Source organism: Myxine glutinosa, chromosome 4, assembly GCF_964187855.1.
Source record: "Myxine glutinosa chromosome 4, kmMyxGlut1.1, whole genome shotgun sequence".
NCBI lineage: Eukaryota > Metazoa > Chordata > Myxini > Myxiniformes > Myxinidae > Myxine > Myxine glutinosa.
This window is the reverse complement of record NC_136264.1, coordinates 120,637,548-120,664,378: the sequence shown is the minus strand read 5'-3', so window position 1 is coordinate 120,664,378 and position 26,831 is coordinate 120,637,548. Positions and strand designations below refer to the sequence as shown.

The 26,831-nt window shown below is 41.8% G+C and overlaps 1 protein-coding gene across 1 annotated transcript in view; it reads right to left on the bottom strand.

Annotated features, from left to right (window-relative positions):
* LOC137425150 (uncharacterized) overlaps positions 1-26,831 on the bottom strand; it is a 510,298-nt gene that overhangs the window by 385,718 nt on the left and 97,749 nt on the right. The window contains exons 13-19 of the mRNA XM_078776351.1: positions 25,835-25,969; positions 25,285-25,434; positions 24,920-25,039; positions 24,517-24,666; positions 22,793-22,929; positions 21,788-21,911; positions 19,722-19,865 (exon numbers count right to left, since the gene is read on the bottom strand). Coding sequence (XP_078632477.1) covers positions 19,722-19,865; positions 21,788-21,911; positions 22,793-22,929; positions 24,517-24,666; positions 24,920-25,039; positions 25,285-25,434; positions 25,835-25,969 — 960 coding nt within the window. The remainder of the gene's footprint in view (positions 1-19,721; positions 19,866-21,787; positions 21,912-22,792; positions 22,930-24,516; positions 24,667-24,919; positions 25,040-25,284; positions 25,435-25,834; positions 25,970-26,831) is intronic.

The following is a 26,831-nucleotide window of genomic DNA, read 5'->3' as shown; positions in this document are numbered from 1 at the left end:
TCACGAACAAATGACAAACACGTATCATTAATAAACAATCTCAAATTCTCCACAAATGGCACAGATTTCTTTTGTGGTTGATTAGTATACAAAAATCTGTTGGTTTTGAAAAGAACAACTCTTCTTGATTTGTTGGTGTGGCTTCACATGACTGAGGTCTTGCTTCAATCAAGTGAAGCCAAACCAACAAATCAAGAAGAGGCAGTTTTTTTGGTACTGGAGCTCTGTTTCTTTTTAAAAACAAACACACACACACTTTCTGTTTATTGTGCACTCTCTAACAACTTCACAATCAATGTAGCTTTAAGTGAAGACCAGTCAATTTAAATATAATACAAAACATTGCTATGATGTTGAATGGAATCAAGTTCAAACATAAAGGTATAGTATCTTATCCAAGGGGGTCCTGGTTTTAATCTGATTTCTAAAGTATACACAACATGCCATTCAGGACCATGTAGCTACCTGCATAAGGAATGATTTCCAAAATTACAAATAAAAAGCATCCGGAAGCACCAAAAGGAAAGCTTGCAGGTTAAACTAACATTGATAAAATGTAGATGTGAGGTGGGGTAAGATTCCAGTGTTGGGAAAGATGGGAAAATATACCAGCCCATCTCACCTCTTCAGTCCCAGGAAATATTTTCAGTATCACCAATGTGTACATTTAAGGAATCTCTAGCTGACAATATAGTGAGCATTCACAAATGAAACTATAACGGCACTCGGTTGAGAGCATACCTCCGCCAGGTTAAACAGTTTACGTTTCGTATCCCACTGATATTCATATTCGGACATGAACCAAAATCAAATCGGATTGTTCTTGTCGCCTAACCAACTCATCCACCTAGTTTTGGCATAAGTTGTCCAAAACTTTTTGAAATATCATGCAATATATCGTTTTTGGCCTGATGACTCAATGGTGAAGAATCACTTCAAAATTATGGTGTTCAGATCCGTATTTAGTCTACTTGCCAGCAATGTGAACCCGGAAATGTTGAGTACCCCAAAGTTTTAAGTTAGAAATGTACAGTATGGGTCCCCAGCACTTAGAAACTGCCGGATGCTAACTTGCATATGTTGGGCAATTAGCAAAATTAGCATTAATAGCATTAACCCTATCAAACATAGGCCTGGGACACTGAAATTTCTGTTTCGCTCTTTTTGCTCCACTTTTATTCACAGGTATTAGAGGTAACAAAGGCAAGTACCATACCAAACTAGAATAATATGACTATGGGTAAATAATATCCTCAAAATTAAAACACAAGTATACCCAAAATTATCAGAGCTGAAAAATATGTGCACTAGTTACACAACATAAAACTTCCATCAAGAAAGAGCGTCTTGCACTTCTACTACTCTGCACTGTTATAAAGCATATCCTCATCATAAAACTCATCCTCATCATCTTCATCTTCTTCTCCTGACTCTACATTCTTGTCATATTGCTCTTCTTGCTGTGAGTGTGTTGCAACATGTACTATCAGAGCCTTTGCAGAAGCAGTAGCTGGTACAGGCCAGGCCTGCAGCTACGCAGCTGCACTTTGCTGTTAAACAGGGCTTTAACCCAGCTTTGCAGCTACAGCTGATCATTTCCAACACGGCAGGAGGAGCAACGGGGCTTGCATCCAGGATGGGCATGATGACTTCCTCTCCCTTCTCGCCTTCCTTCTTATTCCATCCAAACTCTGTTATGTCCACAGCTGGTGGGTCAGGGCAGTCTGCTGCTTTCCAAAGCAGCACCTGTAGATGGGCACGCCGTCCATGGAGGAGAGCATTGCGCTCTGTAGGAGGCAGTGTTTTCAGTGCTGGGGGGGGTTTTGCGCTTTCGGTAGATGTCATATCTGGCGACGTTCAGAGATGCCGACTCCCTCTCGTTGTACAGAGCCAGGAAGAAACCACTCACTGCCTCTGTAATCTGTAAATCAGTAGCTCCCTCCTCTCCGATGAAGTGAAGCAGGTCACCAGGTACTACTCTCATGGCCTTGAGTGCGGACACCTTCCCTTTCCCCGCGGGATAGGAGGTGGTGTCACATCCGGAGAGAGCATGCATAGCCAGGATGGAGCGACACTGCTCACCGAGATTCTCTACTGTCGAATTGATGTTGAGAATAGTGCCATCCCATCTCTCCATCTGCAGGTTACATGTGATACCCACCTTCCAGCACCAATAGACCATGAGTACGAAAACATCAGTGTCGTCGCTGAGAATGCGGACAGTTTCAGCTCCGCGACTGGCTGCATCCAACATGTATGAGATGAGGGAGACGTCAGCCTCGTCATGAGTGACAATACTGTCTGCTTTGCTGACCATCTTGATGTGATCTCCTATGCTGTGTGTGCACAGGAGCTCACCCAGTCTCCGTTTGTTTGTCTTGTTCTTCATCACTTTGTCGCGGCTAGGTAGAGGGGTTGTCAGTGAGAGACGGTACTCTGTTGAGCTCTCCCCAGCTCTTCTCTGCCTCTCGTGGTCTTTGGCAGAGACTTGCTCATACCGGTCAAAGATGACAAATGTTTCGGTGATGTAGCGATTAAGCCGGCGCCCCATGCTGGCTGCGAGGTCAGCCACAGTGCCTGACGATGGCCACACCACGTGGTAGATGAGCTGCGATGCATCAACGAGTACAACATGTGGTGGGTGGGGATTGGGGGCAAGGATTCCAAGACGCTGGACGATCACAGACTTGTTACCCTTCCTGAGGCATCCATACTCATCGATGATGGATGCAGGGACCGGGCCGAGCTCGTAGTCAAAGAGGGCAGAGAGCTCCATTCTTCTCTTGCTCCCCACCACCAGCAGCCGAGCAAACAATGCCTCAAGGTCACATATGATCTTCGCATTGACCTTCACTCTTTTTTTGGTGAATGTCATTGTCACCACCTTATTTGAGATGGGCGCATGAAATCTCTCAGGAAGTGATGAAGATGAAGAGAACAGTGTGCTCATGTCCTGTCCGATCTTCAATGCATCTTGCACATTCACATTTTCATCTGCCACCTGGCCATTGATGATATGGTGGAGGGTCGTGGTCCCAATGGTTTGTGGATGGGAGTTTTCCTGTAGCACTCTCAGGATTTTAGCCCGGTCCTCCGCGTCCAATTCCCGCCGTCCTTTACCCTCTTCTTTGTGTCTGTTGGGCTTCATTGTCTTATCCGGTGCTTCAGCATCGTCGTAAATCTCATCCAATGACTTGGAGAGATAGGAGCAGATGCCGAAAGATTGGATCCACACGGCGACCTGCTCAGGGTTGGTGGAGATGCCCTTCATGCCTCCTACTCCCTTCCCTTGCTTGATGCATGTCTGCTCCCCAAACATGTCTCCACTCACTGCAGCTGCACCATCAGAGTGGCGGCACACATGGCTTCCAGCGTAAAGGTCATCCTTGGCAGTAGCAGGAAGGTACTGCATGTCGCGCAGATGCCATGTGATCCATCTTGCGTAGTGGTGATGACCGGCAGCAAAGAAATAGGGCAGCATCTCTTCAAGGCAGTGTTGTTGCAGCATCCAATCACCCTCTCTTTCTGCTCGCCAGAACCTGTGAGCTATTAGGGTAGGGGTGATGAAACAATCCACCCATAGCCGGCCTGTGGGGTGCTCTCTGGCTTTCTCCAGGAATGCCGTTATCTGCTCGTGAGTCTTCTCTCCCTCCTCTAAGAAGTCATGAAGAAGAGCAGACACAACCATACGGAAGGCTCGCATAGCCTTGGGCCAGGCCTTCCCGTTGAAGATGGATTTCAGGCCTCCAAATGATGCACCGACTAGCTCCTCCACACCTGTTGAATTAATCAGTTGTCCGATTGAGCCGATGAATGACATGAGAGTGTGCATCCTCCCAGGTCTGAGAACCACTGATGACCATCGCTGCAGATCACTCCACTTGATCAGGCAAGCGATCACGTACAGCTGCATGTCAAACGTGATATGACTGTGGCTCATGCCAAGCTGCCTCAGTGATGTGTCTAAGTAGGCAATGGTACTGAGCACTGTATCAGGGTGGGCAGGGGGCGAGTCAAGCAGTGGCAAAAATCCACGGCTTTTACATCCCTTTTTTCACATGAAATTTTGATCGCAGGAAATTTTTATAAGAACACTCACGGAAAGCATATCTGTCTCAGTGTATTATGTCCAAATTTCATACAGATCCTTCAAATAGTTTGCTCACACGAAGCATTCAAACGGAGCAATAGAGCGAAACAGAAATTTCAGTGTCCCAGGCCTATGTTTGATAGGGTTAATGCTATTAATGCTAATTTTGCTAATTGCCCAACATATGCAAGTTAGCATCCGGCAGTTTCTAAGTGCTGGGGACCCATACTCTACATTTCTAACTTAAAACGTTGGGGTACTCAACATTTCCGGGTTCACAAGAGGGCTCAATAGGCTTGGCAAGTAGACTAATTAGGATCTTCCCTAAAATTAAATTGATTTGTCCTTGTCTGACACCCAACCTGCCCACCAAGTTTCATCTGAATCCATCCATAACCTTTGAGATATCCTGTTCACAAACAGACAAACAAACAAAGACGGGCAGGCAGGGGTAACTAGAAAGCATCCCAAAATGCAAAGCTCAACCGTGTCTGCTTTGTACTCTAACTAAACTTGACAAAAACAACAGCTAAAGAAATGTAAATTTTATTCATTTAGTGTTCTCCATATTTTTATAATAAAGGTTTGTTGAAAATTTGATGACAAACGCTGAAATGATAAAAAGAGTTAGGGACTGGCCACACCCTGAAGTTTGAATGGTAAATACATGAACGCAGAAGTGATTAGAAAGTCCGGCCGTCTCATGCTGACGTATGGGCTGTAAAGGGCTATTTCTACTTACTGTGACTTTGCTCCTTGACATTTTACCCAAATCTTAATTAGTGTTCTCCATATTCTCATAATAAAGCTTTGTTGAAAAATTGATAAGTTCACAAACGGTCAAATGGTTAAAAGATAATTCCCTCGAGACACACACACACACACACACACACACACACACACACACACACACACACACACACACACACACGCAAAACCCCGTCTACCACTGCACAGGGAACGGGCTAAAGATGTCCAATATGCTGAACAAATACACAATGTTGGCATCTTGCCCAAACCTTTCATCAAACATGGCATCTTGCCCTGCATAACTCCTGCATACAAAAATCTTTGTGCACTCAAAATAAATAAGGAGGGTCTTGGCACTGTGAATGTACAGTTTGTGTCTTGCTTTAAAGTCCATTAGTCCAGGGGCAAATACTGATATTTTAACAAATTGGTACCACCCAAGGTCAGCAAACAATTTTGGTATTTTTGTCTTCCTACATGTCTCTAGTTTATATTTTGGTATGATAAGCCTGCCTATCTAGTAGCTTAATGATAGTTATCATTCTTTAAACAAACCCACCTCCATATAATCTGGAAGTTGAATTTTTGGGGAGAGGGGCAGCATTTTTGCTTATAACTTCAGTCTACTGAACATATTTTGACAAATTATGATTCATTGTGAAGCTACATCATATATCTACACAACTCTAATCCAATTTACACCTTTAATTATCAGGTGACTTCCTCGGAGGTCAAAAGGTCATGTTTCATTTGCAAAATCGAAAATTTAGCGTGTTTTTGTTTTCAACTGATCTGATTACTATTTCAGGATATGTAGATGCTGAAATTATTTCACAATGTATATATAGGACATTGTGGATGATTTTAATAACCTAGCATTCACAAAACTTCAACAATTAACTTTATATTAACCCTTTTTATGCAAGCATTGTTTCTTCGATTTCCGAAAAATTTAGTCATTGCCTGTAAAGAAACCCACCCCCATATAAAATGACTGTATATATCATATATTATGACTTCTAGACAATATTTTTGGAAAACCAATGAATATGTCTCCAATGTGTTTTATCATTCACATACCCACAAGCATAGGTATAAAGTTACACATTTATAAGAACATAAGCAGATAAAACAATCATCAGAAAAGAAATAAATAAGTTTTATTATCTCCGTTTCAATAATAATATATATAATAATAATGTACAAATTGTACTTTGTAATGTACAAATTGTACTTTGTAAACAAATTGTAATGTTTCAATAATGTACAAAAATATTCAAATTGTCTAATAAGCCATTGTACTTGTTGTGAACACCATCTAGGTAATGCTCATACATTATAATGTTGTTATTTGAAGTGCGTTTAGACTACAAACAGTTTCTTTAATGTCATTGGGACAAACTTAGTCTGTGTCACAATCACTCCACTCTGGACGTGCTGCTTCTGCTTTCTCAACAATGTATAGAGGTCCTCAATGCCAAACAGGAAATTAGAGCTGTCTCCCTTGACATATCACGTGCCTTCGATACGGTCTGGCACCCCGCTCTGCTCACCAAACTCTCCTCCTTTGGTATCCATGGAAATCTCTACGCATGGCTGGCGGACTTCCTCTCTAGTCGTAGTCAACGTGTGACCCTGAATGGGTTTCTCTCATCTCCTCTTCCTGTTCAGGCTGGAGTTCCCCAAGGCAGTGTTCTGGGCCCTGTGCTTTTTCTGGTCTTCATCAATGATCTCTCTGACTCTCTTGAAAATCCTCTCTATCTCTTTGCTGATGACTCTACTCTCTGTCGCTCCATTCCTCATCCCTCAGATCGGCAGTCTGCAGCCTCCTCACTCTCTGCAGACCTGGATAAAATCAGAGACTGGGCAAACAAGTGGAACATGTCTTTCAATCCTGACAAATCTCACACTCTTACGATGTCTCTCCGAAAAGACCGAATGGACAACCCTCCCATCCACTTTCTGAATAATCCTCTCCAAGAAGTTCTGTCACTCAAGCTTTTGGGTCTCACTATCTGCCATGATCTTTCCTGGGAAAACCACATTTCAAATCTGGCCTCCAAAGCCAGTCGCCGACTGGGCATCCTCCGTCGTGCGAAGTCCTTCCTTGGCACACCTGACTCCTCACCACATACAAGGCTTTCATCCGCAGCTCAATGGAATACTGCTCTCCCCTCTGGGCTGGTGCTCCTGCCTCACACCTAGCTCGTCTTCACGCTGTTGAAACCAAAGCGTTCAGAATCATTGGAATCTCCCGCGATGAAGCGAACTCTGAGGGCCTTTCACTCACTCACCGCAGGCAGGTTGGTGGTCTTTCCGTCTTCTACCAACTCATCTCTGGCCTTGCCCCCCCCCCCCCCCCCCCAGCTCTCTCTAGGCTCTGTCCCCTAAATATTCCTACAGGTCGCACAAGATCTGCCTGCAACCCTCTTATGGTTAAACTGCCAAAATCAAGACTCTCTGCTCACCTTCACTCCTTCATTCCTCTTTTCTCCCGCCTCTGGAACAAACTCCCTCACTCTCTTCAATCCCACTCCACCCTCCAGGTCTTTAAAACAGCTGTTCACCACCATCTCTTATCTTCCCCCATCCAAAACCTTGATCTTTTCTACCCCCGCTAATTTCACCCCAAATCCACTTTTTTGAAATACCAACTTCTGTCCTGGAAGTCCTTGGTGTCCTTGTGTTTTATACTTCTCCCCCGCCCCCACCCCCCCCCCCCCCCTTCCCACGCCTCCTCCCCCCAAGCCCTCTCCCTCCCACACATCTCCCTGCTCTCAAATGTTGTGTTTGTGTGCTTCCCCTTCTCTCCCCATCTTGTCTTCCGCTCCCTCTTTTTATATATTTTGTTTGTCTGGTTGATTTGTTTGTGAAATAAATGTTAGCTCTTTCACGAGCCTCGATTCAGTAAACAAAAAAAAAACAAAAAATCGTCCACATCACTATCATTCAGCTGTATTTGTTCTAGTCCATTTGCTTGGTTGCTGCAGGTTTGCAGTTTACACATGTCTGTGCATTTCAGACCATTTCCAAGGCATGTGCAGATTAGTAATTTACATGATCGTACACATGAGCAGGATAGCAGGTCCAACACAGCCTCTGGTGCAGGTGTACCTCGCATCCACTCACTGGCCAGATCCACATCATGAATCTTCCATCCATGAGTCATTAGATAGGGTACACTAGGATTGCACTCCAAACACCTCTGCCAGATTGCAGCCTGATAGTTTGCTCATAAGGCATGCATGAAGAGACAATCTTCACAAGGGGGAAGCTGATTGGAGTCAACTTCTCCACGCCTTGCACAAAACAGCTGGTAGCGAAGCTTGTTGACTTGAGTTGTGTTTGTGGAAGGGAAATACATCCGACATGATACTTCCTGAAGCTTTCCAAATAGTTCATCAGAGACCTCCCAGGACCTTCCCAACTCTCTGAATGTGTCTTGACAGGTCTTGTTAGTCTTCAGTTGTTTGAACATGGGCGGCTTTAGGCGGCTTTGTCCTGCCATTTGTGACAGCAAATACCAGATCACTGCCAAATGAAGTTACCAGGCGTTGGACTCTTGGTGAAGGATTATCACAATTATTCTCGCCAGTCAGCAGTGTCTCCAGGAATGTAGTAACTGGTTCAGGAATAATGCATTTTTCTGTGTCAGGTGGACATGTTTGGGGTGCATCTTGCTTCTTGATGCTGTTTCTTAACACCATGGCTGCTTTTGTGATGACATCCTCTTCTGTGACAGCTCTTGCTCTGTCTGGCGATTCTGTTTTAACTTGTGGGCTTGTTTGACAAGAGCTCCAATTCATATACTGTCTGGATAGACAAGAACCTTACCCTTCTCATCAGAGACAAAGTGGAGTGATCCAGTGAAAGTACTCTCCAACTTTTGGCGGATGTGTTTTTTGGTCGATGGCTTAATTTGTGCAATGCCAAGAGATTTCAGGGATTCTTCAAGCTTTGATGTGAGGTCCGTCAATGGAAAAACATCAGGATGTGGCGAAAGGTCATTCCTGATGTACATGATGAGCTGCTCATATGCTTGTTCCACCGCTTTCTCATACTCTTGTTCTTCAAGGTCTTCACTCATACTAAATGTGGCTGTAGTCTCTTCTTTTGTGTACAATCTATAGCAAGAGTTGTGTTATTGTCCCTCTGCTGCAACAAGGTCTCGACTCACTGCTGCAAGAACTTTTTCATCAAATTTCCTAGTAGCTGCTTCACAAACTTGGGCATCAGCTCTTAACTCCAAACACTGTGTGAGGCGTTCTCGTGTACGTGTTCCTGGCAGGTATTTGCTTGAGCTGTTACAGAAGATACATAGCCTTTCGTATACTCTTGAAGCACTTGGTGCATCTCTAGATGATTTTCTTGTACCAGTATCTTTAGCCTTAACATCAGCACCTTGGTTCTGGATACAACGGTTTGTGATGGCTTCAAGAAGCTTTTTCATAGTGAATACACTGCGACATTTGCGATGATACTGAATCTGTGGTACTTCAATTTCTTCTAGGCCCCTGCCTATCTCCAAGAGTGGAGTGTGTTTTCTTATTTCTGCCGCTTTAAGCAGGGTTTTCCAGGATTCAATACCTTGCAGCGTTGCTAACTCCGAATCATCGTCAGTGCAATGAATGATGCAGCTCATTTTTGCACGTTTCTGCAGTGTAGGATCCTGGTCACAAGTTGGTAGATCCATTGTAGATATCTTAGTTCTTCACCAATCTACTGCATATATACAGTCAAGTGAAAAAATAAGTACACCCCATGTAAAGTTTTGACTTTTTCAACTTATTTCAACATACAGCTATTTGATCTTCATTTCAACAATATTGACAGATAAAGGTGATATAATATAACAAATATCATGAAACATTTACACTTTGTAGTCCATTGTATAATTTAAATAAACATAAATGCAAATTTCGCATGTGGAAAAAGTAAGTACACCCTTGGTTCTAATAGGTGGTATTGCCCCCTTTGGCAGAAACAACCTCAAGTAGGCGTTTCTTATAACTGTCTACCAGTCTCTGACATTGACTGGGAGAATTTTTTGCCCACTCCTCCATGCAGAATTCTTTCAGCTGTGCGATGTTTGAGGGGTTTTTTGCATGCACAGCTCATTTCAAATCCCCCCACATCTCGATGGTATTTAGATCCGGGCTTTGACTTGGCCATTCCAGAACCCTCCATTTCTTTCTTTTCAGCCATTCCTTGGTGGATTTACTGGTATGTTTAGGGTCATTGTCATGTTGCAAGGTCCACCTTCGGTTGAGCTTCAACTTTCCGACAGATGGCCTCACATTACCCTCAAGCACCCTCTGGTACAATGAAGAATTCGTTGTGGATTCTATGATGGTGAGCTGCGCAGGAACTCATGCAGCAAAGCTGCCCCAAACCATAATATTTGCATCACCATGCTTTACAGTTGGTATCAGGTTCTTGTGGTCAAATGCTGTCTTTGGTTTTTGCCAAACATGTCTTCTGGTACTGTGGCCAAATAGCTCTACCTTTGACTCGTCTGTCCAGAGCACATTGTTCCAGAAGTGCTGGTCTTTGCCAATGTGTTCATTGGTAAACTTTAGTCTTGCCCTGATGTTCTTTCTGGACAGCAAAGGTTTCCTCCTGGCACACCTCCCATGTCGATCAAATTTGTGCAGCCTCTTTCTAATGGTAGACTCGTGCACTTTGACATCAACAGTGGGAAGAACTACATGTAGGTCCCATGATGACAGTCTGGGGCTCTTCGAGACTTCTTTCAGCATCTTGCGGTCTGCTCTCGGGCTGAACTTGCTGGGGCGGCCTGGCCTGAACAAGTTCGCAGTTCTTTGGAATCTTCTCCACTTGTAGATGATCTTCCGGACAGTCGAATGATTGATTTCAAATTGTTTGGAGATCTTTTTAAATCCCTTCCCAGACTCGTAGGCATCTATAACCTTCTTTCTGAAGGCCTCAGAGAGCTCTTTTGATCTAGGCATGGTGACGCCGCACACTTCAACAACAAAGAGCAAACCAAACTAAATGTCTGAGGTTTAAATAAGACAGGTTCCTCCAAGATCCTCTCTAACGATGTTCTAATCATTTGCACCTGAGCTGGTGCACCTGATTCTAATTTTAGGTATTTGAAGTAGTGATGAATGTACGGGTGTACTTACTTTTTCCACATGCGAAATTTGCATTTGTGTTTATTTAAATTATACAATGGACTACAAAATGTAAATGTTTCATGATATTTGTTATATTATATCACCTTTATCTATCAATATTGTTGAAATGAAGATCAAATAGCTGTATGTTGAAATATGTTGAAAAAGTCAAAATTTACATGGGGTGTACTTACTTTTTCACGTGACTGTACACACACCTCTGCAAGGAAAGCAAGGCATAAGACATATTTCATTTAGCATTTACTCATCACAATATTATTTTAGTATCATAATGCTCTATTTAAAGCAGGTTTCACATTTGTACAGACAATGACAAAAATTTTCGGAAATCGAAGAAATAATGCGTGCATAAAAAGGGTTAACATAGGGTTAATTGTTGAACTTTTGTGAATGATATGTTATTTTAAATCATCTACAATGTCTTATCTATACATTATTATTATTATTATTATCTATACATAATGAAATAATTTCAGCATCTACATATCACGAAATAGTAATCAGATCAGTTGAAAATAAAAACACTCTTAATTTTCGATTTGGCAATTGAAACATGACCTTTTGACCTCTGAGGAAGTCACCTGATAACTAAAGATGAAAATATAATACAGTTGTGTAGATATATGATGTAGCTTCACAATGAATTATGATTTGTTAAAGTATGTTCAGTAGAATTGAAGTTATAAGCAAAAATGCTACCCCTCTCCCCTAAAATTCAACTTCCAGATTACATGGGGGTGGGTTTGTTCACAGAGTGATAACTATCATTAAGCTACTAGATAGGCAGGGTTATCATACCAAAATATAAACTAGAGACATGTAGAAAGACAAAAATACCAAAATTGTTTGCTGACCTTGGGTGGTACCAAAATCTGTATTGGCCCCTGGACTACATCATGTTTAATGTGTATGCCCAAAGGACAAATATTTAAAATGCAACTCCTCAATTAAGTACTTCATGAGAAATGATGTGGATGTGGATAATTCGTATTGACATATGTGACAAGTATCTGATATTACTACTTGGTGGTGAAGGCATGTACTATATGTAGCAGTTACAAGGAACAGATAATCCATATACAGTAATACCCCGGCCTACGTCATTAATTGGTTCCATAAGCCGTGACGTAACTCGGTTTTTGACGTAAACTGGGCGTAATGTCTTCAAAATGCCTTAAAATGAAGACAAACACCGTAATTCGTAAAACGAGAGTAAATAACTGGAGGAGGCTGCGGCTTCGCCCTGAATCTTTGCCGCTCCCCATCGGGAGTCCCTCCATTGTTTTCTATCGGTCTGGCCATTCCACATACTTATGCACCCAACCAAGCACTTCTTGCTACTCCCTGCACCACAGATGTCAATTTCCAAACAATTTACCTACTCCCTCTACCTAACTTTAAACTACCCTCCCCGGGTATTCGTGAAGGGGTCCATCCTCCCCCATCCACTCCTTCGCACCATGCACTCCACACCACTCATTCCACACCACTCACTCCACACACCATTTATTCCCACACACCAAGTATTCTCTCCATTTATCCACTTGCACCCCATGCAAGTCAATCACTCAACACCATTACACATGTCCTCAATACACCACTCATACACTTTCTCCGGTCATCCCAGACCATTGCCTCATTTTACCAAGTTCAACGATAACCAGATTCTCACACACACAACCATTCTCGACCAATGCCTCATTTCACCAAGCCCAAGAGGCACCCACAATTACACACACACAGCATCATCTAACTAACTACTTCCCTCTAATACTTGTGCTTTCCCTGTCTTCCCTTATACTAAGCACTTCCCTCGTCATTAACATCCTTCTAATCTGACTACGTCCCCTCTACCTGTATCAATGTCTCTACTTAAATCTCGGTCTCCAATTGTCATCCTTCTAAATCCCTAACAATATCCTAGCCCGCCCTCAGCTAGTTCACACTGCCAAACCCCATAAATCTACTGCTCCTTTGCCCAAACGTGAGGGATGGTAGAGCTACCATCCCTCTACATCGGACACTATCTCCCACTATCACCCCCCAGTCCTCTCGCACTATGAGCCCCCGTCATTGGAGGTACTGGGTCCTGCCTATATATATATACAAACGTATACTGTACGTCCGAGCCGGCATCGTCATGTTTTGCCGTTGCCACGTTACGTTGGTTGTTTTGCACAGTAAAGGAATAATCATAAAAATACCAGCGAAAGGCAAAGCAAGCACGCGACTGCAGCACAGGACAAAATGCATATGGCGTCGCCTTTGTTTTGAATGAGAACCAGCAGCTACGCGTACGTATACTGTACGTACATTTTTTTTTTAATGTGCTTTTTACTGTATTTTAAATTGTTTCGATCGTTAAAACATCAACGTTAAAACAACGATCAACGATCGTTAAAACGTTAAAACATCCAATTGTTTAAATTGTTTAATTTTTTTCATGCCCGTAGGAGTGATGTAAAGTCGCACATAATGACGTTCGCTGAACTGAAATTTACTCTAGAAGAGTGGCGTACAGTCGGATTTGACGTAGGTCGAAATGGCGTAAAACGGGGTATGACTGTTTTGGGAAAGATAATTTCTTATTAGAGACAGTGGTTTTAAGCAACAGATCATTGTTTTTCTAAGCTTCAATTTTTTGAGCCAACAACGTTCGTGTAAACTTGCTGAGTTAGCGGTAATGTGTTCAGCTCATGGTAAAATTTTCCACAGCTTTCAACTGATGGTATTGGTGACTGAACCACAAATATGGAAAGTGTGAGCAATATTATATACTCACTGAAGTACCCGGCATTGCCCATGGAAATTCAATGAAATATGTATTTCAATATTTCCTGCATGACAATCACAGAACATATTACTCGATCACTCTCGGTAAAAGCCCAGGCAGTGTATAAGCAACTTACTCACTCGAGGCCTGAACACGGAGTTGTTATAATAAACCTGTGTAAAGCAATCTTTTTAACAACAGGTGCACGTGTAAACACTATGATAATTACATTTGTGTTGTTGACAACAAATCACTATAACCTCAACATACGATCTTCACAATACATATTACTTGATCGCTCCCGGGAAAAAAAATCCAGGCAGTGTACAAGCACAAGATCCGGTCGAGGCCTCAAGGTCAATTATCTGACTTCATCTGGGATACAATTTTTTTTATCCAGGCATAGCCCTTGACAGTCTGGATGAAAGAGGGCATGCACAGTTTAGTTGCACTGGTTCCTGCAGGGTTCAAATGCATAAAGGAACAAACTAACAAACCACCAAACAAACTTTCTTCTTTATATATTAGATGGACGTGGATATGTGAATTAATGTGGAAATTCGCTGGACTTTATTCTGGGATGTTTGGACAACAAAAATGGCAAACAAATAGCGTTTTTGTGGCATCGCAGACTCCTATAAAAATGAACAAAATTACATGATGTATTCGCACAGACAGATTCATAGAACATCAGCCAGAGTGTACCAGGTTTTAAATTTGGACATCCAATTTTGTATTCACCAAAGAAAGGTGTAAGTATATTCCATCCGTGTTTATTTGCATATAGTACAAGCACTGAAGAGAACTCCATGTTTATCTCTGTCTCCAGTTTCTTCCCTTCCATCAAGAGTACATACAAACTCTTGGCAATGCACAGGTATTATAGTATACAATTTAGATAAAATGGCATTTATTGTAACTACTTTTGGGATGACATGCTAACTTCGTAGATGCAGACTAGCTTTTGAGTTTCTATTCTCAGACAAGAATGAAAAACTACTCTTCATGGTGAAGATGAGTGTCATTTTGGATCGGCGGACAAGTATAACATTGGATGCAATCGACAGAACGTTGATCAAAGTATGCTTGCTGCTATGGGAAGTGAGAGGCTGACACTTCAGTTGATAACCTTTCGTCACAACAAAAGAAATAATGATTTATTTGTCCATTTCATTCGTCCATTCCATCCATGAGTTCATTCCATCCATGAGTCCATTCCATCCATTATTCCATTCCCAGTTTTATTACCTCCATCACCAAAGGTGGACAGAGGTTATGTTTTCACCTCTGCCTGTTTGCCAGTCTGTCTGTCTGTCTGTGAGCAGGATATCTCAAAATGTTGAGGACACATTCAGACGAAACTTGGTGGACAGGTTGCGTGTATGACAAGGATGAACTAATGAGATTTTAGTGCATATCTGGATCCTATAATTTTTTTAATTCACAAAGTGATTCTTCACAATTGAGAGATGGGATATGTCGCACGATATTTCAAAAATATATGAAGGGATTATAACAAAACTTGGTGGATGAGGTTGGTAGTTATCAAGAACAAGCCGATTAGATTTTGGTTCATGTCCGATGCAGATCTGGCCTATCAGTGGGATACAAAACATGAACTGTTCAGCCTGGCATAGAAATGCGCTTTACAGAGTGCTGTTCTACTTCCCATTGTAAAATGATTATACAACAAATTATAATGCTGGTGTTTTACAGGTATCCTGCCTGCTTGTATAACCTTGTGTAAGTTTAAGATGCCACAATATAGTCTAGTAGGAAGATTAGGTCCCCCTGCACCCCCTGGAGATATACTTCTAATCAGTGTTTCTAGATTGGAAAAAATGTGTAGAAAATGACTAGCTATGGCCCCAAGCTGAAAAAATGTCCCACATACCATTTTTATGCAAATTACTGCTGCCATTATCAAAAAAACGATTTTTGACATATCTCAGCCAATATTGCAGATAATTGAAAAATGAAGGTGTCTAGACCCATGTTTTGAAGGGCATAGATCATGATAGAACTATTCATAACATGATTACATGTGTCTATGGTATACTAGTATGCATATTAATGCTGTAATTACAAAATAATCAGTTTTACAAATGATAAGGATACGTTAATACTGCAGATAACTTAACATGGTACATAAGGGGTCTAAACCCAGGTATTTTCAAGGTTAAATGTCAACAAGATGCTCCTGAGTCTTGCATAGGGGCGGGACATTGGCAGTAACATTGGTACCACTCAACTTTTCTTCCCACCATTGACTTTGTATTGCGAGAGATTTTCACTTGCTTATTTAAAGGTTTCTCACCCAGCCCACGTAAAATCTACCAACTCCTGCTGTTAACTCCCAAACATATTTTTTTATGTTATCCAATCACAGTGCAGAAATGACAGACTAGAGATCCAAATTAGTGCTGCTATAGCTGCCATTTTACATTTCCATCCATGTAACATGCGCGCTCGCGCGCTCGTATCAATTGGTAATGTCGCGCGCTCGTATCAATTGGTAACGTTGATGTTATTGAATACCTCAGTTGAAAGTTCAGTCTTCCATTCCATCTGTGTGTTGTTCTTGGTATTCATCCTCCAATCTAGCCAGGTAAGATGCTAACTATAATGTTACTCACACTCTTGACTTCAGTTTCTGCATGAAATCATAAACAGGCAGAATAACAGCTGAGCCAGCTAGCACCATGTTAGCTAACGTTAAAGCTAGCCTCATCTATGTACAGTATGTTCCTAATGTCGGTGTAACTTAAACTTTTGTTAATGCCAAACATGAGACATATCTGTTGACTTCTGTATATGAATTGAACCAGAAAGAGGCACGACAGCTGAGCTAGCTACAGTAACTTAGCACAATGTTTCATTGGCCTAGATAGCTAACGTTAGTGTGGAAGAATTTAGATGTTTTAGCTATTAGCACTTTTGATGCCACTAAACATGGTTTAGTCAGCTAAAAAGTACCCTAGTGTAGAACATGACTCAGAACCTCTGTTACCTCACTGAAAACTCAGAGCCTCCTTTCACAGGCACTTTTAACATCATTCGTGATTTCTTATTTGTCATTTAACAGTGATGGTAGACATCGACAGCAAGCATGCCCAAAAGAAAACGGAGTGTAGAACCTGCAGCCCAAAGCTCTCCTCCTACATGCATCCTTCATGTACCATCCATGTCTGATCATGGGGATTTCACGCCCCTCCGTAAAATTAAAGGATCTGCTTCAGAAAAACTGCAACTGCTTCAAAAGATCCGGGATAGACGTCTCAACCAACCGCATGACTCCCCATGTCGTATGCAATCAGTATGTGATCAGATCCCGGCAACTCTTCCTGATGACCTAGAAAGAGTAGGATATCACAGCAAGTGTTATAAGCACTTTGTCCGCCACTTTCATCGTCTGGGAGATGATACAGAACCAGGGCCATCAACCTCATCATGGCATCACTCTCCTCGTAAACCAGGAGGTTCTGCTGAACCCATCTTCCCGCCAGAGTGTATATTTTGTGAGAAAGTTGAGACCAAAGATGCTCATCGCAATACTGAGAGGCCTACAACCTTCCCATCCTTTAAAAACAAAGAAAATGCATGGGAGCAAATCGAAACACGGGCTGAGAAAATGGGTCTCTATCGACTCCATCGAAAGGTGAAAAACAAAGACCTCTTTGCATGTGAGGCCAAACACCATCCGTCATGTTTTAAAGCTTTCCGCACAGCATTCTACAACTATGAGCGTGCGATTCACAGAGCCGAAGCACCAAAGGAGCAGGCTTGCATGTCAGCCGCCCATGAAAAGGCATTCAACTCAGTACTGGAACACATTCAAACCCAGGTCATCCAGCAGAATAAAGTTCTACAGCTTTCTTCCTTGCGCTTGCTCTATGTCGAGGAACTGAAACTGAATGGATATGAGAACTCAAATTATCGGTCAGAGAAACTACTGAAACGCCTACAGAATGACCCAATCAAGGAGCATATCCACTTCACGAAGGTTGATCATGACAAATGTGATGTCATTTCTTTCTGGCTTGTGCACAGCTCAAACATAACAGCCTTTTTGTGTTTCAGGTCGAGGTACGTGAACTCCCCACGATCTACAGCAACCAGGAAGAGACTGATACCAGGGTGGTTCTGTACCTCCATCATGCTGCTACCATCGGATACAAGAACGCTGTAGTCAGAACACCGGACACAGACATCCTCCTGATCCTGCTCCACCATGCCCACAACATCAAGCTGACGGTGTACCTGGATACAGGGTCAGGGAAGCATCGCCAACTTGTCAACGTCTCTGAGCTGGCAGAATCCCTGGGAGAGGACTACTGTGCCACTCTCCTGGGGTACTATGTGTTCAGCGGAGAAGACTGCACCAGTGCCTTCAAAGGGAAGGGAAAAGTCGGGCCCTTGAAAAAGCTGGAGAAGAATCCCAGGTTTCACAGGGCATTCGGTGAACTGGGTGACAACTGGGATGCCAACCCTGAGGTGGAGAGGCAGTTAGAAAAATTCACCTGTGTGATGTACGGCCAGAGTCGCGAGTCATCAGTGGACATTGTCCGTGCCAAGCTGCTACGAAAAATGGTGGGAGAGGACAAGACCCTCACATCCAAGTCCAAGGTTGATCTGGCTCGCCTTCCTCCATGCCAGTCTGCCCTGAAGCCGCACATCCAGCGTGTGAACCACCGCGTAGCATTGTACAAAAGAGCCGATCAACCTATCATCGAAAAGCCAAAACCTTATGAGGAGCAAGGATGGATAAGGACTGATGAAGGACTGTTGAAACCAATGTGGTCCAGTGGTCCCATCCTACCAACCTCACTGGTGGATCTTCTGAACACAGGAGAGCACGAAGAGGAGGAGGAAGAGGAAGGAGAAGAAGAGTTTGACTCTGACGATTTCGATGAAAATGATGATGACTGACTCAGTGTAGAATCACTAATGCTAATGATGTTTATCTAAAACAAGCAAGAGAAGAGTGGTCACATTGAGTGCTAGGACTATTTTGACAGTTGTAATATTTAGAAAAATAAAACTTTGTGTTAACGTCTGTGTAGACGGACCTTAATATGAGTCTATTATTTCGTAAAACTGTGATTATTTTGTAAATAAAGCACTAATTAGCATACTAGCAAACCATAGACACAGGTGATCTTGTTATGAATAGTTCTATCATGATCTACACCCGTCAAAACATGAGTCTAGACACCTTATTTTTTCAATTATCTGCAATATTGGCTGAGATATGTCAAAAATCGTTTTTTTGATAATGGCAGCAGTAATTTGCATAAAAATGGTATGTGGGACATTTTTTCAGCTTGGGGCCATAGCTAGTCATTTTCTACACATTTTTTCCAATCTAGAAACACTGATTAGAAGTATATCTCCGGGGGGTGCAGGGGGACCTAGTCTTCCTACTAGACTAATATCTTTGGAAAAATGTAAAGAAATTTCAAATTCCTGCCTCCTAATTCTAATTCTCTTGCCATAGTCTACATTTTGTAACATTAAAATGGTGCCAGAAAAAGACCAACATTTGACTAACATGGGCTCTACACAGCACAAACCTAGAGACTGAAATGCATATTGTAAAATATTGATTCACTGATAAAAACAATCCATTGAGTAGAGGACTCAACAAACTTAACTGTTAATGCTGACACAGCTGACACATAACAAACTTAACTTAACTCAACAAACTTAACAAACAAACAAACAAATAAACAGAATGAAGAACTAGTCTTGACTGAAGGCTGGTGTCAAAATTAGTAAACAACTTTACATTTCCTTCGTTTTTGTAGTGTAACAGTAAAAGTAACTTGTTATCTAATTACTCAAATCTACAGTATGTATGCTCAAGCTGATATAAAAGCATGAAATTATTTTCAACAAAAATGTGGTCAGCAATAAGAAACTGTAGAAATACGTGCAGTAAGCAGACCCTGGTTGTATGCATTTTGGGCTGGCAACGCAACATCATCTTGGGAACGGCCATCTGTCACGACGACCAGAAGGCGTGGGACATCATATCTTGCACCGTGTCGACCAAAGAACGTTTCCCGCACTGCAAACTGGATGGCATGGCCTAGTACAAGCAAAAACATGGACGGAATAATTATCTTAACAAGCTTGTGCGATGTGAGTGGTACTGTCTCTTATATGCCGCATTTAGGTGGCATCCTAAGTGAGTCTGATGGCATGATGAGTTACATAATGTGTGGGCTGCTGCCTCATATAGACAAAATCACTAAACTACGTGAGCCAGACAGGTTGCGCCTTCCTTGAAGGTCATTAATGAACCGACTGGGTTTTTACCAACAATCTGATAGCAACATAGTAATTCACCTGAGAACAGCTCCGTCAACAGTTTCCTATCTAAATCTAAACTGCTCCCTTCAGCAAGGTTTGAACCCATAAACCATAAAGGTGAAGGAAGTTAAGAGAGTGAAAGAATGAGAAGCAAAATGAAAAAAAAAGTGTTTTTTATGTTGTTTTTTTTTTTTGTGTACGATAAACAAATAAATAATTTATTGGTTGACGTCGGAGCAGGCCTCAAAAGACCACACCCATCCAAAACACTTAAATGACACCAAACAAGACAAAGGGATGGCACAAAAAATATGAAAAAAAAAATCAAGATGTTCAAATAAGAACATCTTAGCTGTTAGCTTCACAATCTGTAATGGAACATCATCCATACTGGAATAAGGAACAATGTTGCTCTTCTTGTGACACTCATAGTTGTTATAAGGTAAAAAGATCTCCTTCTCTTCCCTTTATAAGGCGTAAGGTCCAATGGTCTCAATCTTCTGCCCTGCCTTGACCACGATTCTTCTCCACTTATCTCTGTACTCTGCCAACTCTCTTCACTCTCCAACCACCCCACCTTATTGATGGGGTGGTTGGATCCCTTCTCAAACAATTTTCACATCCCAGCCACGATCTACCTCTTGTCCTCCTCCCTTTGCTCCCACAACCTATTCACTTCTTTACTACTCTCTATTCCACTATCTGCACCAAGTGTCCAGCCCAATTCAGCCAGCTTTTTAACAATCTCCGAGTCAAGCTTACTTGCACATCTATCTCCTCCCTCAGTTTATCCATTCTCCTTCTCTCCACCCTCTTCACTCCCACAATACTCCTGACCCAGTTGTTCTCACAGACTTGCAGCCTCTGCTGTTGTCTCTTTCAGTGCCACCGTTTCCAGACCATAATGGTAGGCTGGCATTACACAAGTCACCAGAACTTTCCCTTTCAATTTCCTTGATATCTTTACTGTCTGCCACCAATCTCTCCACCCTCATTCCACGCATTTGCACCCATCTGAATCCTCGTCCTCATCTCTGCCTCCAACCTATCATCACCAGTCACTGTTCCCCCCAGATACTCAAATCCAGTTCCCGGTCTGATCTCCTTCCCCTCCAACCTAATATTCATATATTTTCTCTGCTGCCCGACCTACATCATCTCAGTCTTCTCAGTACTCATCAGGAAAATCACTGAACTTTCCCACAACAGCCAGATCATCCACACACAACATCCTCCACAGAATACCCCTCATGTTTACCGTCCCGCTTACCAACACACACCCACTTCCATATCATTCCGTGCCTTATCCACAGCTTTCCTTGCTGCTTTCTTATTTTGCCCATAGAGATGCACCAACTCTGCATCCGGTTGTCCCCCTCTATCCTTGATCTTCTCTACCCTCTTCCAAACCTCCTCTGCACCAACTGCCTCACTACTTCCTCCATCCACCATACCTGATTTATATATCCTAGACAATGCATCCTTTCTGATGTCCTTCCACACAAAACCTCTGAAATTCCCATAAACTCCTCTCTGTACTTCCAAGTGTATGATACAAATACATTTTATTGAGATAATAAGTAGAATCATAAGCACCAAAATCGCTCATTTGCATACCTACAAATCTGTTAGGCATATTTGGATGATGTGTTTTTGGTATCTGCGATGCATAAAATCATGATGATACTTGAAACTTGCCTGCCTTGGTGTCGCCTCCGAGAAAGCGTATTGTGCGGATGGCTTTAAGCACAGAGTTTCTATCACTAAAACGGTTCAGGTGGAACTCCACTTGCGCATTTTCACTGTACTGCACCGCTGCAAACTGCACACAATGCACAGCACATTGCTTGTCAATATATTGATCGTATCAGAAAAGGATGTCACAATCATATTCAGGATTTGTAATCGATGGATGATACACAATTGTATTTATACTCTTATTTTAATTTACTCCCTGAACCCCAACCTTTCTAGTTTTACCATGTTTTTGTGAAGAGTTTTGACCCCATTTTCATTTAGAATACCAATTTTTCTGCTTTTCATAAACTCTTGAGATGGAAGTGTTGCAATAATAAAGTGTGTTTGTGTATTTGTTTCCTTCACGCAATTTTTTTTGCGTTTTTGTCTAAATGTTGATTAAATGTAAGCTCTTTTGCTACAAACTGATTCTGGTGATCAATATGGTATATATAATAAGGACACTTAAGTACAATAAATGGGCCATTTGGCCGAGTATGCCAGTAGTATATCCAGATCTGCCCACTTAATGCTTTGGCTTCCTTCATTTGCACATCTACAATTAGTTTATTTACCTTACATGTACTAACCATAATTGCTTTTTTAAAAACTTATTTAACCCAAACATCTTGTTATGCTTAACCCACTATCCTATTTAACCTTTTAATAGGGTTATAATGTGCCAGCTTTGCAACATAAAGGCAGTTTTAGTCAGCTTGCAACTACTCCAGATCAGACAGTTCACAGGGCAATGTCATAATAACAAAACAAAGACTATAAGGAAGCAAATAAGAGTATTTCCTTTTGTCCTCTTAAATTACTTCCAACATTTGAGTTAACATTTCTTTGTTCGGAAAGTTCCAATTGAACAGAAGCACATGCTGCTTCCTCCCTAACATTAACAGCTGACACATTTTTTTGAACAGATGCTACAGAAAGTCTGTGTGAGTCGTGCATCTAGAATACCTGTGTGCCATTCAGCCCGACGTGTGGGAAGTACGATACAATGCGAAAGGCAAACTCTTTGATGCGCTGAAAAGCTGATCCGATGCTGCCTGAGCCATCCATCAGGAAGACGATGTCTGCACGAGCTCGGCTGCACACTGCAAGACAAAGCAACATAAATACTTGCACAAGGGAAGTCAGACAATAAAAAAAACATTCCATCAGGCCTACCATCTCTATTAAATCCCACAGTCCTGCTTTAATGCAGATCATATAACACAAATGTTAATGCTTTCTAGATCATAGATGAGTGTTACAAAACTGTAGCCTGTGCAAACATTGAAGTATCTGACAACTTCTCACGATGGATACACATCCTCCATATTTTATATTTATATTTTACTGGTTGTGGAAACAAATAATTTAAAAATATCACAGTCGGCATTACTTTGGGGTGCTTTCATCAACATTTAGAAATTATGGGGCTTTTTTTACTCTTTCCTATTTGCTGCTTCCTCCCTAAGCAATTCATCATTCTTCATAACTTCCCTTTCCTGTATGCCCCACATGCTTCAATTTTCTCCTTCAGTCTTCCTCGCATCACCTCCGATCACCCTTGCTCTTAATTTACCCTCCTCCATAACTTCTCTATTCTTCTAACCCAACTCATAACTCCTCTCCCTAATTCCAAACCTCAGCATTCCTTTGGCCACAACAGTGATAGGACTTACAGATATTGTCACCAGGCACACTAAGTTTCACCAATGTATTTTCCTTCCCTCCTGTCTTTTAGTTTTCTTCTGCTTACTCGTTTTAATTTTGCTTGTCATTATCATTACTGCACTAGTTTGTGGAAGCCTTATTATGCAAGCCAAAGAGCTGAGGTGGTTGTGTTTTAACTCAATTTGCTTGCTAGTCTTCTTATATTTTTTCTGTAATGCTCTTCCATGAGTGGCTCTTGCTTGTAAAAAGAAGAAGACAACAGACACTACGTGCAGTAATAAAACCATTACTTACGATGTTGTAACATCTTCAAATTTAAACTGTTATATCTTGTGTTGTTTCTGAGGGGAAATTATTGAGGTCACCTCACTTGTTAATGAAGTTAAAACAAACCTTGAGTTACAAAGAATGTCTATAAAGGTTTCACTTAAGGAATGCACCATATAACGTTAAGTAGTACAACAAAACAACAACAGGCATTTTACGGCCATTTTCCCTGCCAGAGCGGGGGTTAGCCTTGCGGTCCCCATGACAATCTTCTCCATTTTGCCCTATTTTCTGCATCTCCCCTTGTTAACCCCATTTCCCACATTTCTTCTTCACCATCTTTAGCCAAGTCTTTCTCGGTCTTCCCCGTCCTCTACTTCCTTCGACATTCATTTCCATCACTCTTTTCAACCAGTCACTTTCATCCTTCCTCAACACATGACCAAACCATCTCAACCTGTTCCTCTTCTCAGCATCAATCACAGGCTCTATTCCCATCATCTTTCACAATTCATCATTTGTCTTCCTCTCTCTCAACGATACTCCGCACATCCACTGAACCATTCGCATTTCCACTCTTTCCAGCCTTCGTTGCTGCTCTATGTTCATTACCCATGAATAGTAGTAAGCTGTAAAAAATGAATTATCCACTTTCCCTCGACTGCTAGCAGTAAGATTAATTTAAACAACATACTAATATTTAAAACAATAGTCAACCATGTTCAGCAACAAACGTAGTAGAACCACTCACTCACCAGTGCGCTCAGTAATGGTTCTGGCTGGTCCCAGGCGCTGGCCAAAGACCGGCCGGACAATAAACAAGTAAGCGCGGCCAGCTTGCAGCGGTCCAACCTGGTATGACGAAACGTTTGCAGGAAGGACTTTCTGTTGTTGCTGATAGACACCTGTCAGTTAGATCCAACGGAATCGAATGGTTAACCTTTACATGCATATGCAGACAGAGGTGCGCATACGTGCACACACAAGCATACATGTGTGCATACGCGTACGCACTAACACATTGCACACACAGTGACTTTTTATCACCAAACAAATATGACGCAGCTCGAAGGAGAAATAGGTGGGCATACACTGGCCCACCTTTACTAATTCTGCTGTGTGAAATGTGTGTTTCGTGTTATGCTGTGCCAAACTTACCAGAAACTAAGCGCCAATTGAGTTGGTAGGATGTGGCTCCAGCGACGGGCGGCCAGCTGAGGTGGATGCTGTCATCAGTAACATCCATCACTTGAAGAAACTTGATCTTCGGTAGATCATCTGATAGTTTTTTGTTTTTTTTTAGTTCAGACAAAGTGTAAGCATTTATGTTTTGGTTACTTTGTGAATTATCTTTTCAGTAAGTTCATGATTGTTACCAGCTTTGAAATAATATACAGTGAAGTCATGGCATGTATTTAAGGTACTGGTATGTTTGGAGTTATATTTAAGGTATCGTTTTTCAATATCATTGCACAGGCTCTAATCATGTCTTGTGTTTGCTCTATAGGTAGAAAGGCACACACGTGTTCGGACAGAGATGCTTGATGAACGACCATCTCGATCAGCAAACACTGGTGCCACACGGATGACATAAGTGGTACTCTCCTGCAGGCCTTCCAGTAGGTAACTTGTTGAATCACCTCGCACCATCATATGTGACATCTGCTGTCCTCCTGTAAGATGGATTAATCATAACTCTGTCGTCAACACAGCAAAGTTTGGAATACATGGCAAGACAACAGCAATCCACAGTTCAACAATGACTTTTTAATATCGGATTATGCAACTGCAAATCAGGGAGGCGAAGCTTCTACAATCAGTCAGCAATATCCTTACAGCTCTTAAAATAAATAATGCTGTTTTCCATTGAAAGCTATGCTTTTACTTGATTTTCATCAACATTCAATTAGATTTTTAATCAAACGGAAACATTACCAATAAATTAGACAATTTTATCTCTGCTTTAAAAAAAAAAATCCGTTTATACTGTTGACTTTACTCTATTGCATAAAAAATGATCTACATTAGATTTGAAGTTGCACCGAAAGGCCTTGGTGTAGAGCTATGCCTTGCCTGGAATTCTGACCCAGTAAATGTTATAGCCGGTGGCATGGGTGGAGGCAGCCCAAGATATGCGTACGCTGTTGCTTGAAATATCTATTGCCCGTAGATTCCTTACGCCCTCATCACCATTGTAGTCTGTGCTTCCTGTGTGAAGAAACAAAGCACGATCATGAATGTTCTTTATAATACTTGTTTAGCAGAACGCTCAATCGCTCATGGAACGATGACGGTGGATTTGGGAAATCAATACACTAACAATGGGGCAAATAAAAACAGCCAGACAAGGAATGGACAAACAGACATCAAAACGGACAAGATAAATGGACAAATTCAAGGAAGACTACTTTGCTTTCAAACAACAGCAAAATATTCAACCTTCTACACTTTGCAATGCATGTGACTGATCTCAACCAAGTATGAGCAGATTGCTATATTTACAACTACATCCTTTTTCCTGTCTTCCACATTCCCCTATTCCTTAACCACTTTGGGCCCATCTTCAACTTCCTGGATTGTTTTCCTCAGCCCTCTTTGACAATCTTTCCTAAACATTACTCTGAAATGGATTATGAATAAGTGCTGAAATTAAAATGCAACAAAAGGAATTATGGTAAAAATGGTCTTTTCTTATACTAGTACCAGTACACCAGTTCCTTTTGAGGGTAGCAGGAAGGGTCATTCCTCTGTGAGGTATATAGATTACAGTAGATCTACCTCTTGAGGTCAGGCCTCAAGAATATCAGGGGTGTGTTCATTTACCAGGTTTATTGTAGAGAACTCGCCAAGTAGTTTAACCATTCAAGCAAGCACTCCATTCAAAACCGTTGATAAGGAACAGCTGACTTGGCAAGCGCTAGATAGCTGCTTGGTAACTGTACACACCCTGGGTTTTCTCCCTTTCAGCTTCGTGTTAAACAGCAGGAGCGACTGTTTAAAAGGTAATCAAAGGTGTTTGTGGTTTATAATATTTTTTATTACTCCTGGTAGGGTGCCCCCACAAAATGCC